The sequence below is a fragment of the Panulirus ornatus genome, chromosome 18 (genome assembly GCF_036320965.1).
Source record: "Panulirus ornatus isolate Po-2019 chromosome 18, ASM3632096v1, whole genome shotgun sequence".
NCBI lineage: Eukaryota > Metazoa > Arthropoda > Malacostraca > Decapoda > Palinuridae > Panulirus > Panulirus ornatus.
The window spans coordinates 6,615,561-6,631,751 of NC_092241.1; the positions used below are offsets into that span (position 1 = coordinate 6,615,561).

The following is a 16,191-nucleotide window of genomic DNA, read 5'->3' on the forward strand; positions in this document are numbered from 1 at the left end:
AAACATGTACATACTTGCCTTCATCTATTCCTGGTGCCATTCCACCCTACAGGAAACAGCATGTGCACACATACCATTTACAGTATGAGCACAGGGTGGACATTACAACTGCAGACTACAGTTACAGACTAATTGATTAACATAAAAATGCACAAGCATGAGGATACATTAATGAAGTTAGTGGTTTAACATCATTTACATCTGTTCTACTCCTATTCCATGGAATAGGTTGAAATGGGGAAAATATATATATATTGTGAGTGAGGAAAGATTGACAAAGAGGATCTATGTGTCAGAGGTGGAGGGAACGAGGAGAAGTGGGAGACCAAATTGGAGGTGGAAGGATGGAGTGAGAAAGATTTTGAGCGATCAGGGCCTGAACATGCAGGAGAGTGAAAGGTGTGCAAGGAATAGAGAGAATTGGAACGATGTGGTATACCAGGGGTCGATGTGCTGTCACTGGATTGAAGCAGGGGATGTGAAGCATCTGGGGTAAACCATGGAAAGTTTTGTGGGGGCCTGGATGTGGAAAGGGAGCTGTGGTTTCGGTGCTTTATACATGACAGCTAGAGACTGAGTGTGAACAAATGTGGCCTTTGTTGTCTTTTCCTAGCACTACCTTGTGCACGTGTGGGGGGAGGGGGTTGTCATTTCATGTGTGACAGGATGGCGATGGAAATTAATAAAGGCAGCAAGTATGAATTATGTACATGTGTATATATGTATATGTCTGTGTATGTATATACATGTATACATTGAAATGTAAAGGTATATATATGTGCATGTGTGTACTTGTATGCATATACAGGCGTAAGTGGGGGGGTTGGGCCATTCTTTCGTCTCTCTTCTTGCGCTACCTCGCTAACGTGGGAGACAGCAACAAAGTATAATAAATGAATAAAATATATATATAGTCTGCTCAATGGAATGAACCTGATCATGTGCTATGGCTGAGGGAGCCATGGAAAGGTCTGTGGGGCCTAGTTGTGGATAAGGAGCTGTGGTTTCAGTACATTGCACATAACAGCTAGAGAATGGATCTGAGTGAATGCAGCCTTCATTCATCTGTTCCTGATGCTAACTCCTCAATGCAGGAAATGGTGATCAAGTATAGAAAAAGGAAGTTTATATACATATATGCCTACCTTATCTGACCACCATGTGACTCCAACATGTAGAGCATAGTCACAGCAAACCTTGGGGTCTGCCCAGGTACGCCAGCGGTGATAAGCCTCTACCAATGATTCTCCACGTTGTGGAATGGCAAAGTCCACTGTGGGGTGCAAAATTTAAAAATTGTATGTAAATCTTGCAGCATATCAAACTTCTGATGAAGAGAAGGTTCAAATCTTTCATGCAACAAAAACATAATAATGTGATGATCTATAAAAGAAGCAAATGCACATACGCAGTTAAAAAGAGGTCTCGTCATGGGATATGTACAAATGACGACCGTCTGCCTATGCAAGTGAAAGGGCAGTGGCAGGTGTAATCATCTATTAGTACAACATGAAAAGCAAATTACACACTCATGGGATTTCATCTCTTCAACTTTCTCTACTCACATACAACTGGTTAAACTTTTGTATTTCTTTATATGTACAGTAACCAACATGATATGGGTAAAACATGCCTAATCAAGGCCATCTCAGGGGAAAGGAAAACTAGATAGGAATGAATGGAGAAATTATACAGAACTCCTCAGTTGTTTGTAGACCTGCCTGTTGGCAGTAAATACAGTAGATTTTTATTTGCTATCTGATTTGCTGAGATCCTTGCAAGTACTCAATCTAAAAGAAATTGATAGTCTTAAGGCCAGATATCCACTGTCTTTTCTAACAATGACTGTTTTTGGGTGATTCTAAATACTTCAAGTAACATCCTTGCCTATTCTCTTTTCTTATTAACTAAACGCAAGTAATATTTCTCCCTCATCATCAGCATGTTCTTTTTATCTGTAATTTGGTCTTTTCTCATGCTCCTTAATGCACTCTGGATCATCATCCACTATTCTACCTGTGAATCATTTCAGTCCCCTCTGTTTTATCCACTGCCACAAACATTTGGGCCCTTAATCCTTGAACTCATACTCAAACTTATTTCACTCCCTCACCAATGACATATTTCATTTCCTTACTTTTCAACTCTCTCCATTTATGCATTATTTCAATCTCTATCATCAGCTTCTGGAGATTCAGCCTGGAGTTTGCAACCACAGCAATGTTATCTACAAACATTGAGTGATGCATCTCCCATGACTACCATCCCTAGCAAACAGCAGATCTGCCCCTGTTATAAAACCCTAACATACAACGTCTTCACCACCATGTCTAAGAACAAATTGAACAGCCTTGGTAACTCCACATATTCTTGTCAAAGAACCATCTTTGCCAGGAGCTACTCTCCCTTCCCCTCTCTCACTTGCACACATCCCATACTCACCTAATCAAACTCCTCAGTAACTTTCTGTTTACTCCATATCTCTATACCACCTTTCAACAGTGACCTAACATAAACCTTCCCTTACATATCTACCACCCCTAAGTTTAACTAATAAATCCTTGGCAGAACCTAGCACACCTAAAGTTAACTATTTTGGACTAATCTAATTACATTTTGCGTGCTTACACATAACTTGCTAGTTAAAGAAACTTACTAAGCCTATGTAATCATAGCTATGGCTATTCCTGCTGAATCCACTTTATTCTAACCTTAAATCTTTGTTGAAAATAACCTTTATTGGGAGATGGGTGGAGTGAACCTAACATCCATCATTATGAGTTCATTCCTCATGAGTCAACAGGATTTGATCAAAATCTACGATATAACTGCAATATGCTCATATTGTCTCCATTCAGTTATTTGTGAAATTCTGTTGTCTTGGATCTTCACACATGGGTAACAGAATGTTCATATAAAGATAAGAAATTAGATCTGTTACTTCTAAAGACTTTGAAGACACATTCTGACTCCCTCCACTACACAAAAATATGTGAATTTCTACTGTATTTTGGTTACTCTCATGATTTGCAGATTCATTAAAATTCTGATCTGAACTTCATATTCAACACTGTAGAACATTCTGTCTTTATGTCTTAAATCTTGATGACAACAAATGAATGGTAACATTAGCCAAGGATTATATTTACAAAAACAGTGCATACATAAACTTCATGTTAATTCAGCTATCTTAGCATCATTGTACTATAAAGAATGATCTATGTACCACAGCATAACATATTATCCTTAGACAAGAATAAAAAGAATGGATGCATGGTTATGAATGACATCAATGAAGAAAACAGAAGCATAAGAATCTATGTATACAGAGGATCACCAAGATCTAAACTCTTATTTCCTTAGGTTCTCATTAATTGTTTCTAAAATTAAGAACTGAGACTGCATATGGTGTATGTGCGACAGTTAAGCTATACTTACTGATCATGGTTGTTCCTCCAGCCAGAGCTGCACGAGTACCAGTATAAAAATCATCCACAGCAAATGTTCCCATAAATGGCAGCTGCATGTGAGTATGGGTGTCGATACCACCTGTAGTGAAGTGGAACTTCAGTTAAATAACTAAGGTTTAAACTTTCAATAATATTACAATGGTTTTATAACTTCTACTACAATCACCTTTCTGAGTAACTGTTAAACTATAATCCATTGTGAAATTCATAACATCTTTCCAATTACTATATAAGCTCCTTATACAGGAATGAGTGAGATAGAGGTCTAACATGTTAGTAATGAATAATGTGGGGGGATTTCTACCTTTCACTATCAGCTATCAGTCATTACTGTTCTTGAAGGCAATTATGATGGAATCATTGAAATTATCCACTCTGGCTGTACATTCTGAGAATTATTCACTCTAGAATTAGAGACGTTGTTCATTTATTTGGTTCTGTGACATGGTTTGGTCAGCTTAAAGTGCTCTCACATTTTCCCAAGTTCATTTTTCACACCAACAAGATGGAATGGGAAAGAATTCTTGGAAGATCTAGAAAATGACAAAAAAAAAAAGATTTTACATTACTAAGCCATTTGAACAACTTGGTCCACATAAGGTTCATGGATTTGATGAAATTTCTCCATTAATTAGGAACAGTCCTAAGCTACTAAAAACAACTTGACCCATATAAGGATAATGGTCATGATCAAGTTTCTCCACATCTGACTAAAGGATTGTGCAGACACACTTGCTGGGCCATTCAAAATATTGTTCAATATGTCATTAGAGGTAGACATAGTGCTAACAAAGGTGATTGGGAAACTGCACCATAATAAAGATTAGTCTTCCTAATAAGCACAACACTAAAAAAGAAAATAAGAAAGTAAATGGACAACTGCTTACAACGGAGAAACTAACCGACTGCAAGACAATACCAGTTTTGGAAAAGGAGGCCGTGCATTGCAAATCCCAGACTTCTATAACAGAATTAATTCCATCTTTGACCAAAGAGGTGGAAGAATTCTTTGTGCGTCCCTTACTCAGAATCAGAAAAGATTGCATGAATTAGAAAACAAATCTGGGGCTTAACAGGAAGGACCTACAGCATGCTCTGGAGGAGTGAGACATGGATCCATGAACCATGATTCAGAAGGATGGAATGAACTACTGGATGAAGTTATAGGGAAGGCTATGTACTCTGTTACAGACAGAACAACCAGGGAAACCAATGGATTATTAGAAGGAAGGCTTATGAAAGCAGGAGATGGATGTAACAACTGGAATGTACAATAAGGGAGTCTTGGGAGGCATAACAGCCAGCTACCATCTAAAAGGTACAACAAAGCAAAGAATGAATAAACATAAGTACGGTAAGGAAGGAGGGACAATGAAACAAAAAGAATATTGTGAAAAAGATGGGAGAAAACCCAATACTGTTCCATAAATTCCTATGGAGTAAAGTGTCAATTAAAGAGCAACAAATTAGCTGTAGACACCAATGAAAAGATACATAAGGAACTGAATAGCAAATCTGAGAGCACCATCACAATGGGATAAGATGAGTACCTCCCTACGAATACTTTTAATTACAGTTTGCTACAAGGCACAAAAACAAGAGAAACCTATTCAGGCAAATGATAAAGAAAATCCACATATTCCAAACCATTCTAGTTTCCAAACATGGGCAAAGCTAACCCAAACCCACAACATCCATTCTTCCAAAGCAAACACAAAAAAACTCATGAAACACTAAACAAAAATTAGCCATGAGCCGACCACACCCCTAAACAATGAAGTCATAAAAATCCAACATCAAAAAATTCACCCTCAAAAAATTGCCTTTCCGCCTTCCAGTTCCACTGACTCATAACACAATCAAAACCTAAAAATACTTTACCCTTCATACTGTATCCAGTATATCAGGAGTCAGTATCCAGTATATTAGCAGCCAATATGTTAGTGTGGTTTAGTTCAGATATGGTGATGACTTACCCTGACTTTAGCCATCTAACGAGAATCTAGAAATATTTTTCCCCACATGAAACACTTTAGCCCAAATGCAATCCAAGTGCTTTTAGATATCTTCAACCATTCCTGGTTACACAACAAAATCCCAAACATCTGGAAATTGCCAACCTACTTCCCATCTTAAAGGCCTACAAACCATCCTCCCAATATCACCTCATATCAATGCTGTCTTCGGAGTACAAGCTGCAAGAGAATCTGATCAAAAAAAGAATCAACCAGAATATTTCACTCACACTAACACACAATGGCATTAGACCCAATCTCCCTACTCCTATCAAACATACAAATCCCACACAATACATTTGGATGGCTTCATCCAACCGCAATCTACTTCCTGCAATTAGAGGCAACAGATATCAGCAAAGCATTCAACGCCATCTCCAAACATATCCTCACACAAAAATACTTGACATCACCCTCCACAACAATGACACAAATTGGTTTGCTAACTTCATGCCAGGCTGCCAAGCCAGTCACGAACAAAAATTTCACGTTCAAAATTTTCAAGCTCTGCAATGGGGTTCCCCAAGGCCTTAGCATTTCTCATCCCAACCATCTGCAATAACTTTTTTTACTACATGAGCTGAGACAACATGGGCTATTAGATACCCAATCAAGGCCATCTTGTCAATGTTATACACACATAATGTATAAACATACCCTACCCTATGCCAGGCACCTATTTCATTGAACAACCTTTAGGGGAGGATGAACAGCAGGGACAACTGTGGAATAACTGCTGCACCCAGGATTCAAACCTATGTGATAACCCTAAGTGGCATGTAAATGTATCATAGTCAGCAATGCTAACCACTACCTCCTACAGACTATAGTATGAAGGTCTTAGCTGTAGATACTCTTACAATCACTTCAAAGCACCCTGACACCACATATGTAACAACATACAAGTAACATAAAAGGAACAGTAGCTTAACCCTAAACAGAATGCATGCATATCCAAAGAGGTCTGTAGTCATCCCTTTAAATCTAAACACTTATGAATTCAAAATGCACTCTCCTGTCACTCTGAATGGACAATTACTCTCACTCAAAAGAACTCTTACTATTCTGGGTGTCACGTAAACACATATATAACATTCACTCCCGACACAACGAACATCAACTCAAAAGCAATAAACAAACTAAATGCCCTCAAATCAATGTGGTACCACATTTGGACGAGAAACAGAATCCCTTGGCATCCTCTACAAACAACTCGTCTGCTCCACCCTCAACAACCTGCCTAGTCATCCACCTCTTCAGAAGCAAATGTACCAGCACTGCAACCAAATGAAACAGCAGCCTGGCAACCACAAAAATTCAGGAACTACACAATGAAAATAGATCCTATCACTACAACCCCTTCTAAGTGTGCTCAACACTCAGTTTTCAGCAAAACCACCAACTCCCCTTCTTCATTTCATCCAGATCACTCAAGTAACCAACCAGCAACCCACAAAACCAAAATAAACAGCTTACCCCAGCTTCACACTTCAGCAAACCTTTACTCACAGATCCTACCACCCTAAAGACACAAAAAATAAAGACAAAACATATATTATATATATATATATATATATATATATATATATATATATATATATATACACTGAAATGAACCGACAAGAATTAAACAATCACCATCTCAACTCAACCTTAACCCCACGCCACCAGACATATACATCCATGGGAAACCACACTGCTTGGACACTTTCTCAAGCCCACATTGCAACTACCACAATGAAAACGTACCGTTCACTTGCTCTGCATTCTCTCCAAAGAGACATGGCCAACTTCCTGAGTGCTGTGAGAATCTCATAAAATCAGATCCCTGGGCACAAGAGTAAATAAGCATATCAAGGCACCCCAAATTAGAGGTGGCAGAGTTTGTTTTTATGCAATTACAACAACTGGCTATATGACCTGTGTTTGGAGGAGTCGTAAAAGCCTAGAATCCTCATATTTTGAGATGACATACACTAAAGTTTGGGAAGCCAATTAATTACTGATGAAGAGACTTTCTCAGCTTTGCATAGCTATTACAACTGAAAATGAATTAAATATTTCTTTGACTAGGTTACCTGGTCTTATGTACAAACCTGGCATAACTAGATGACCTTTGGCTTCCACCACCCGCGTGCCACCAGGCGTGTGTAGGTTGAGGCCAACTTGTCTGCAACACAGGAAACGAAAGGTAATACACTTATTTTCAAAAACTGGCACAGGCTGCAAGATTACTTTAAAGTGTGTAACAACTGACAAAGGCTGCAAGATTACTTTAAAGTGTGTGATGACTGACACAAGCTGCAAGATTACTTTAAAGTGCATGATGACTGGCACAGACTGCAAGATTACTTTAATGTGTGTGATGGCTGACACAGGCTGCAACATTTCTTTAAAATGCATGATGACTGCATAACCTGATATTCTTAACTTTACAAGTTAAAACCTTCACCAATGGGAATATGATCACGTTGCAGGGTGGTGATAGAGTGAGGTTAATGATAGAGCAAAGGTGTTGATGGAACAAGGCTTTTGTTGGCATGAGAGGTTGGTGAAGGAACAAGAAGGGCAGCAACTGGATCATTGTTCTAAGATTTCAAAACAAGTGCTCTATGTAGACTAAAATAATAAAAAAGGGTTCATCAATTGTTAAAAGATGACAGACAATGGCACACGATGATGACAGTACTATACCATGACTGTAAAAGTTTTACAACTGAATTTAACTTTTATTTGTGTGAAACTTTCTCAATTGAACTGCTCTTTCAAGATCAGAACCTGATTAGTCAAACTTGGCCTGTGTTTAGAAATATCATTGTTCTAGTATTTCAAGATAACAGATCATAGGAACTAAATTCAAAGCATGAAACTTGTTATTTGCAGATAAAGGACACTGAAAAATGATGCATGCCACCACTGCCAAACTGATATTATGACTACAAAAAATTAAATGCTTTATAATATGATACAAGTATCACTGTCTTAATATATTAATATATACATATGATCAATGAAAACTATATCTTGAGTTTGGAAAATAACTGTCTACAGCCGACAGATGATGATTACACAGTCACCCATTAACATGATGACAAAACTCCAAATTTGAAAACCAAAGTTAAAGCCCTAGAAAAACCTACTTGTTCCACATACATGAGAATTTCTGATCCAATCTAACAACATATCCCAAAGAACACATAAACATACTTTTTGAAACATCACTCAAAATTCTGACAAAAACTCCTTTGTGTGCCTATTCTTGGACTACCTACGATGTTCTACAAGATATCTTTTTTCCTGATTATTATCCCTTCCTCATACAATGACTCATATACAGAAGGACACTTATAAAGCCAGTCATCAATGTCCACTGACTGGGGTTTCTTAATAAAGCACTTACCATGGATAATATAATTCCCCCCTTACTCATTTCCAAGACAGCCATATTTCAATAATAGTGTTTCTACACCACCATCACAGTAGATTTACGTGACTCCATCTGCTCTGGAGGCAAATGGTAGAGTAGTTTCCCCTTTATAGCAATATTTTTTTTAAAAGCTACCCGTTACTGTGGCAACAACAGAGAATTATTGACTGGACTCCATAACTATAACACAGTTGAAGTGGTAACACAAAAGAACTGGGAAACAATATTATGGAGTAAGTACTCCTATCTACCATGGTTTGCCACTTCGAAATCATCTGTAAAAAACCTGAATTAGAATCATGGTTGCCTGACAAAATTATCTTTAAAAACCTAAATTAAAGCCCATCTGGAACATCATCTTTGAAAACCTTCAAAATCATTACAATAGCATGATGCCTGCCTTTGGTTATCCTACATCAAGTAACCCCTTATCCCAGAAGTACTGCCTCTAGTAAACCCACTGCCTCTAGTGAACCCACATCAAGACACTCCTTATCCAAGTCCTGCCACTGGTAAACCCACATCAAGAAACCCCTTATCATAGTGGTACTTTCTCTGGTAAACACAAATCAAGAAATCCCTTATCCTAGTGGTACTGTCTCCCGTAAACCCACATCGAGAATCTCCTTATATCCTAGTAGCACTGCTTCTGGTAAACCCACATCAAGAAACCCCTATCATAGTGGTACTCTCTCTGGCAAACGCACATCAAGAAATTCCTTATCCTAGTGGGACTGTCTCTCGTAAACCCACAGCAAGAAACTCCTTATATCTTAGTAGTACTGCCTCTGGTAAACCCACATCAAGAAATTCCTTATCCTAGTGGTAGTCTCTCATAAACCCACATCAAGTAACCCCGTATCCTAGTGGTGCTGCCTTCAGAAAACCCACATCAAGAAACTCCTTATCCTAGTCACTTCCACATCAAGAAACTCCTCATCCTAGTCACTCCCACATCAAGTTACTCCTTATCCTAGTCACTCCCACATCAAGTTACTCCTTATCCTAGCCACTCCTACACCAAGTTACTCCTTATCCAAGTCACTCCCACATCGTTACTCCTCATCTTAGTCACTCCCACATCAAGTTACACTTATCCTAGTCACTCCCACATCAAAATACTCCTTATCTTATTCACTCCTCATCCTAGTCACTCAAACATCAAGTTACTCCTTATCCTAGTCACTCCCACATCAAGTTACTCCTTATCCTAGTCACTCCCACATCAAGTTACTCCTTATCCTAGTAACTCCCACATCAAGTTACTCCTTTTCCTAGTCACTCCCACATCAAGGTACTCCTTATCCTAGCCACATACTTGATGACGCCATCTTCGATGTACACGTCAGCATCCTGCATCATATCATCATTGACCACTCGACCCCCCTTGATCAGGAGGCGGTTCTGGGCGCTCTGAAAAAATACACACAGCCATTAGATTGGAATATATATATATATATATATATATATATATATATATATATATATATATATATATATATATATATATATATATATATATATATTTTTTATATTTATATATTTATTTATATTTATATATATATATATATATATATATATATATATATATATATATATATATATATATATATATATAGGGAGCAAATGGGAACTTCAGTGAAGGGCGCAAATGGGGAGGTGATAACAAGTAGTGGTGATGTGAGAAGGAGATGGAGTGAGTATTTTGAAGGTTTGTTGAATGTGTTTGATGATAGAGTGGCAGATATAGGGTGTTTTGGTCGAGGTGGTGTGCAAAGTGAGAGGGTTAGGGAAAATGATTTGGTAAACAGAGAAGAGGTAGTGAAAGCTTTGCGGAAGATGAAAGCCGGCAAGGCAGCAGGTTTGGATGGTATTGCAATGGAATTTATTAAAAAAGGGGGTGACTGTATTGTTGACTGGTTGGTAAGGTTATTTAATGTATGTATGACTCATGGTGAGGTGCCTGAGGATTGGCGGAATGCGTGCATAGTGCCATTGTACAAAGGCAAAGGGGATAAGAGTGAATGCTCAAATTACAGAGGTATAAGTTTGTTGAGTATTCCTGGTAAATTATATGGGAGGGTATTGATTGAGAGGGTGAAGGCATGTACAGAGCATCAGATTGGGGAAGAGCAGTGTGGTTTCAGAAGTGGTAGAGGATGTGTGGATCAGGTGTTTGCTTTGAAGAATGTATGTGAGAAATACTTAGAAAAGCAAATGGATTTGTATGTAGCATTTATGGATCTGGAGAAGGCATATGATAGAGTTGATAGAGATGCTCTGTGGAAGGCATTAAGAATATATGGTGTGGGAGGAAAGTTGTTAGAAGCAGTGAAAAGTTTTTATCGAGGATGTAAGGCATGTGTACGTGTAGGAAGAGAGGAAAGTGATTGGTTCTCAGTGAATGTAGGTTTGCGGCAGGGGTGTGTGATGTCTCCATGGTTGTTTAATTTGTTTATGGATGGGGTTGTTAGGGAGGTAAATGCAAGAGTTTTGGAAAGAGGGGCAAGTATGAAGTCTGTTGGGGATGAGAGAGCTTGGGAAGTGAGTCAGTTGTTGTTCGCTGATGATACAGCGCTGGTGGCTGATTCATGTGAGAAACTGCAGAAGCTGGTGACTGAGTTTGGTAAAGTGTGTGGAAGAAGAAAGTTAAGAGTAAATGTGAATAAGAGCAAGGTTATTAGGTACAGTAGGGTTGAGGGTCAAGTCAATTGGGAGGTGAGTTTGAATGGAGAAAAACTGGAGGAAGTGAAGTGTTTTAGATATCTGGGAGTGGATCTGGCAGCGGATGGAACCATGGAAGCGGAAGTGGATCATAGGGTGGGGGAGGGGGCGAAAATTCTGGGGGCCCTGAAGAATGTGTGGAAGTCGAGAACATTATCTCGGAAAGCAAAAATGGGTATGTTTGAAGGAATAGTGGTTCCAACAATGTTGTATGGTTGCGAGGCGTGGGCTATGGATAGAGTTGTGCGCAGGAGGATGGATGTGCTGGAAATGAGATGTTTGAGGACAATGTGTGGTGTGAGGTGGTTTGATCGAGTGAGTAACGTAAGGGTAAGAGAGATGTGTGGAAATAAAAAGAGCGTGGTTGAGAGAGCAGAAGAGGGTGTTTTGAAGTGGTTTGGGTACATGGAGAGAATGAGTGAGGAAAGATTGACCAAGAGGATATATGTGTCGGAGGTGGAGGGAACGAGGAGAAGAGGGAGACCAAATTGGAGGTGGAAAGATGGAGTGAAAAAGATTTTGTGTGATCGGGGCCTGAACATGCAGGAGGGTGAAAGGAGGGCAAGGAATAGAGTGAATTGGAGCGATGTGGTATACCGGGGTTGACGTGCTGTCAGTGGATTGAATCAAGGCATGTGAAGCGTCTGGGGTAAACCATGGAAAGCTGTGTAGGTATGTATATTTGCGTGTGTGGACGTATGTATATACATGTGTATGGGGGGGGTTGGGCCATTTCTTTCGTCTGTTCCCTTGCGCTACCTCGCAAACGCGGGAGACAGCGACAAATAAAAAAAAAATATATATATATATATATATATATATATATATATATACCAAAGACAGATCTTATTCCAATAAAACAAATCAATGTCGACGTCTTAACAGCTATATTTTCACTGGAGCTATAAACACACTCTATCATTAAAGAAATGGTTTCACACCCTACATAAAAAAAAAAATATTTGGTATCAAAATATTTTGCTTCCTTCCAATATATATATATATATATATATATATATATATATATATATATATATATATATATATATATATATATATATATATATATATCTTTCTTTTTTCTTTTCTTTCAAACTAGTCGCCATTTCCCGCGTTAGCGAGGTAGCGTTAAGAACAGAGGACTGGGCCTTTTTTGGAATATCCTCACCTGGCCCCACTCTGTTCCTTCTTTTGGAAAATAAAAAAAAAAAAAACGAGAGGGGAGGATTTCCAGCCCCCCGCTCCCTCCCCTTTTAGTCGCCTTCTAGGAATATATATATATATATATATATATATATATATATATATATATATATATATATATATATATAGATAGATAGATATCTGGGAGTGGATCTGGCAGCGGATGGAACCATGGAAGCGGAAGTGGAGAACATTATCTCGGAAAGCAAAAATGGGTATGTTTGAAGGAATAGTGGTTCCAACAATGTTGTATGGTTGCGAGGCGTGGGCTATGGATAGAGTTGTGCGCAGGAGGATGGATGTGCTGGAAATGAGATGTTTGAGGACAATGTGTGGTGTGAGGTGGTTTGATCGAGTAAGTAACGTAAGGGTAAGAGAGATGTGTGGAAATAAAAAGACCGTGGTTGAGAGAGCAGAAGAGGGTGTTTTGAAATGGTTTGGGCACATGGAGAGAATGAGTGAGGAAAGATTGACCAAGAGGATATATGTGTCGGAGGTGGAGGGAACGAGGAGAGGTGGGAGACCAAATTGGAGGTGGAAAGATGGAGTGAAAGAGATTTTGTGTGATCGGGGCCTGAACATGCAGGAGGGTGAGAGGAGGGAAAGGAATGGAGTGAATTGGATCGATGTGGTATGCTGGGGTTGATGTGCTGTCAGTGGATTGAATCAGGGCATGTGAAGCGTCTGGGGTAAAATATATATATATACATATATGGAAGTGTGTGGAAGAAGAAAGTTAAGAGTAAATGTGAATAAGAGCAAGGTACAGTAGGGTTGAGGGTCAAGTCAATTGGGTGGTGAGTTTGAATGGAGAAAAACTGGAGGAAGTGAAGTGTTTTAGATATATGGGAGTGGATCTGGCAGCGGATGGAACCATGGAAGCGGAAGTGGATCATAGGGTGGGGGAGGGGGCGAAAATTCTGGGGGCCTTGAAGAATGTGTGGAAGTCGAGAACATTATCTCGGAAAGCAAAAATGGGTATGTTTGAAGGAATAGTGGTTCCAACAATGTTGTATGGTTGCGAGGCGTGGGCTATGGATAGAGTTGTGCGCAGGAGGATGGATGTGCTGGAAATGAGATGTTTGAGGACAATGTGTGGTGTGAGGTGGTTTGATCGAGTAAGTAACGTAAGGGTAAGAGAGATGTGTGGAAATAAAAAGACCGTGGTTGAGAGAGCAGAAGAGGGTGTTTTGAAATGGTTTGGGCACATGGAGAGAATGAGTGAGAAAAGATTGACCAAGAGGATATATGTGTCGGAGGTGGAGGGAACGAGGAGAGGTGGGAGACCAAATTGGAGGTGGAAAGATGGAGTGAAAGAGATTTTGTGTGATCGGGGCCTGAACATGCAGGAGGGTGAGAGGAGGGAAAGGAATGGAGTGAATTGGATCGATGTGGTATGCCGGGGTTGATGTGCTGTCAGTGGATTGAATCAGGGCATGTGAAGCGTCTGGGGTAAAATATATATATATACATATATGGAAGTGTGTGGAAGAAGAAAGTTAAGAGTAAATGTGAATAAGAGCAAGGTACAGTAGGGTTGAGGGTCAAGTCAATTGGGTGGTGAGTTTGAATGGAGAAAAACTGGAGGAAGTGAAGTGTTTTAGATATATGGGAGTGGATCTGGCAGCGGATGGAACCATGGAAGCGGAAGTGGATCATAGGGTGGGGGAGGGGGCGAAAATTCTGGGGGCCTTGAAGAATGTGTGGAAGTCGAGAACATTATCTCGGAAAGCAAAAATGGGTATGTTTGAAGGAATAGTGGTTCCAACAATGTTGTATGATTGCGAGGCGTGGGCTATGGATAGAGTTGTGCGCAGGAGGATGGATGTGCTGGAAATGAGATGTTTGAGGACAATGTGTGGTGTGAGGTGGTTTGATCGAGTAAGTAACGTAAGGGTAAGAGAGATGTGTGGAAATAAAAAGACCGTGGTTGAGAGAGCAGAAGAGGGTGTTTTGAAATGGTTTGGGCACATGGAGAGAATGAGTGAGAAAAGATTGACCAAGAGGATATATGTGTCGGAGGTGGAGGGAACGAGGAGAGGTGGGAGACCAAATTGGAGGTGGAAAGATGGAGTGAAAGAGATTTTGTGTGATCGGGGCCTGAACATGCAGGAGGGTGAGAGGAGGGAAAGGAATAGAGTGAATTGGATCGATGTGGTATGCCGGGGTTGATGTGCTGTCAGTGGATTGAATCAGGGCATGTGAAGCGTCTGGGGTAAAATATATATATATACATATATGGAAGTGTGTGGAAGAAGAAAGTTAAGAGTAAATGTGAATAAGAGCAAGGTACAGTAGGGTTGAGGGTCAAGTCAATTGGGTGGTGAGTTTGAATGGAGAAAAACTGGAGGAAGTGAAGTGTTTTAGATATATGGGAGTGGATCTGGCAGCGGATGGAACCATGGAAGCGGAAGTGGATCATAGGGTGGGGGAGGGGGCGAAAATTCTGGGGGCCTTGAAGAATGTGTGGAAGTCGAGAACATTATCTCGGAAAGCAAAAATGGGTATGTTTGAAGGAATAGTGGTTCCAACAATGTTGTATGATTGCGAGGCGTGGGCTATGGATAGAGTTGTGCGCAGGAGGATGGATGTGCTGGAAATGAGATGTTTGAGGACAATGTGTGGTGTGAGGTGGTTTGATCGAGTGAGTAACGTAAGGGTAAGAGAGATGTGTGGAAATAAAAAGAGCGTGGTTGAGAGAGCAGAAGAGGGTGTTTTGAAGTGGTTTGGGCACATGGAGAGGATGAGTGAGAAAGATTGACCAAGAGGATCTATGTGTCGGAGGTGGAGGGAGCACGGAGAAGAGGGAGACCAAATTGGAGGTGGAAAGATGGAGTGAAAGAGATTTTGTGTGATCGAGGGCCTGAACATGCAGGAGGGTGAAAGGAGGGCAAGGAATAGAGTGAATTGGAGCGATGTGGTATACCGGGGTTGACGTGCTGTCAGTGGATTGAATCAAGGCATGTGAAGCGTCTGGGGTAAACCATGGAAAGCTGTGTAGGTATGTATATTTGCGTGTGTGGACGTATGTATATACATGTGTAGGGGGGGGGGGGTTGGGCCATTTCTTTCGTCTGTTTCCTTGCGCTACCTCGCAAACGCGGGAGACAGCGACAATGAAAAAATATATATATATATATATATATATATATATATATATATATATATATATATATATATATATATATATATATCCAGACACACTGAACGAGTCATGACAGTGTCAGCTGGAAGAGGAGGTCGCGCCCCCTCAGAGAGGGTTAGGTCAATGGTGGACCTCTCTTTCCACAGTGGTGGAGGCGAGGCTGTTCCCTTCCTCCCCCACCATTCTGTATGGATCTGCTGGACGTGG

General features: G+C 40.0%; 1 protein-coding gene across 19 annotated transcripts in view; it reads right to left on the reverse strand.

The window, feature by feature from the left end:
• The window catches only part of CRMP (Collapsin Response Mediator Protein), a 214,114-nt gene that overhangs the window by 35,607 nt on the left and 162,316 nt on the right, over window positions 1-16,191 (reverse strand). For all 19 annotated transcript variants that reach the window (XM_071672827.1, XM_071672829.1, XM_071672826.1 and 16 more), the window contains 4 exons: window positions 10,231-10,325; window positions 7,582-7,655; window positions 3,439-3,549; window positions 1,146-1,273 (listed from right to left, as the gene is read on the reverse strand). In XM_071672827.1, coding sequence (XP_071528928.1) covers window positions 1,146-1,273; window positions 3,439-3,549; window positions 7,582-7,655; window positions 10,231-10,325 — 408 coding nt within the window. The remainder of the gene's footprint in view (window positions 1-1,145; window positions 1,274-3,438; window positions 3,550-7,581; window positions 7,656-10,230; window positions 10,326-16,191) is intronic.